At 60.7% G+C, this 1,146-nt stretch overlaps 1 protein-coding gene across 1 annotated transcript in view; it reads left to right on the top strand.

The window, feature by feature from the left end:
* LOC104507090 (DNA-directed RNA polymerase, mitochondrial-like) overlaps window positions 1–1,146 on the top strand; it is a gene marked incomplete at both ends in the record, with an annotated part of 6,454 nt that overhangs the window by 4,310 nt on the left and 998 nt on the right. Inside the window, one exon of the mRNA XM_010148262.1 lies at window positions 344–530. Coding sequence (XP_010146564.1) covers window positions 344–530 — 187 coding nt within the window. The remainder of the gene's footprint in view (window positions 1–343; window positions 531–1,146) is intronic.

Below are 1,146 nucleotides of genomic sequence, written 5' to 3' on the forward strand. Positions count from 1 at the left end.
TGTCTGTCTCCTGCCCTGTGCTCGGAGCTGGTTCTTGGTGGGTGCCACCCCCCCAGGCCCTGCTCTGGGGAGAGGGTTTTGCTTTTGTGGCTGCCAGGGATTCGGCGTGGGCGGCTCTTCGTCCTGGGATGTCTCGCGTGGGTCCAGCTCGGGGCACAAGGGAGGAAGAAAAGCCCGATACAGTCACGGCTCATGGACCCTCAAAAGGGGTCACCCCCAACCTGTCTCTTCCAGGCTCAGTCTTCCCTTTAGAAACTGTCCCCTGCAGATGACGCGCTGATTTCTGTCCCACGCGCAGCCCCTGTGAGAGGTTAACCCTGTCTCATCTGCCCCCCGCCCCCAGGTATGTGCAGCAGCTGAAGAAAGATGGCTTCCACGTGAACGAGCTCTTCCAGAAGTGCCTTTTTGAGGAAGATGAGAAGGAGAAGGTGCTGAGTGCCATCAGGATTGTCAGCCCCAAGTACCAGCTGCCCCGTCTACCCAGCCCCGAGACCTGCAAGTCTTCTCTGCTCCAGGACTTCTACTCCAGAGTAAGCTCAGGGGTGTCCCTGCGGCTCGAGGGGGTGTTGGCGCTGGCCGGAGGGTGTTCACCGGTGTCCTCGGCTCCAGGCAGGGCTGCAGTGTTTTAGCCCCATCTCTGCTGTAGCCCCGGTGAATTCCCAAAGGAGTAGCCTCACCAACAGCCTGACAGGAACCTTCCAGTGCCTGGGGGGGCTACAGGAAAGCTGGGGGGGGGGCTTTTTCCAAGGGCAGGGAGTGACAGGACAAGGGGTGACGGGTTTAAATGGACAGAGGGAGATGGGACACGGGGAAGGAATTCTTCCCGCAGAGGGTGGGAGCACTGGGCCAGGTTCCCAGAGAAGCTGTGGATGCCCCATCCCTGGGAGTGTCCAAGGCCAGGCTGGATGAGGCTTGGAGCAACCTGGGCTATGGAAGGTGTCCCTACCCATGGCAGGGGGTGGTGGGACTGGGGGGGTTTTAAGGTCCCTTCCCACCCAAACCATTCCATGATGCTATGAACAGATTAGCTGGAGGTGACCTCTGTGCGCTGGAGGGGGGCGCTTGGGGGGATGTTGACGCAGACACCGAGCAGCCCCTGCAGAACCCTGTCACTGCAGTCACCTGGGGTTTGCGAGCACCGACCCC

This window comes from Eurypyga helias, unplaced genomic scaffold, assembly GCF_000690775.1.
Source record: "Eurypyga helias isolate BGI_N326 unplaced genomic scaffold, ASM69077v1 scaffold30333, whole genome shotgun sequence".
Taxonomy (NCBI): Eukaryota; Metazoa; Chordata; class Aves; order Eurypygiformes; family Eurypygidae; genus Eurypyga; species Eurypyga helias.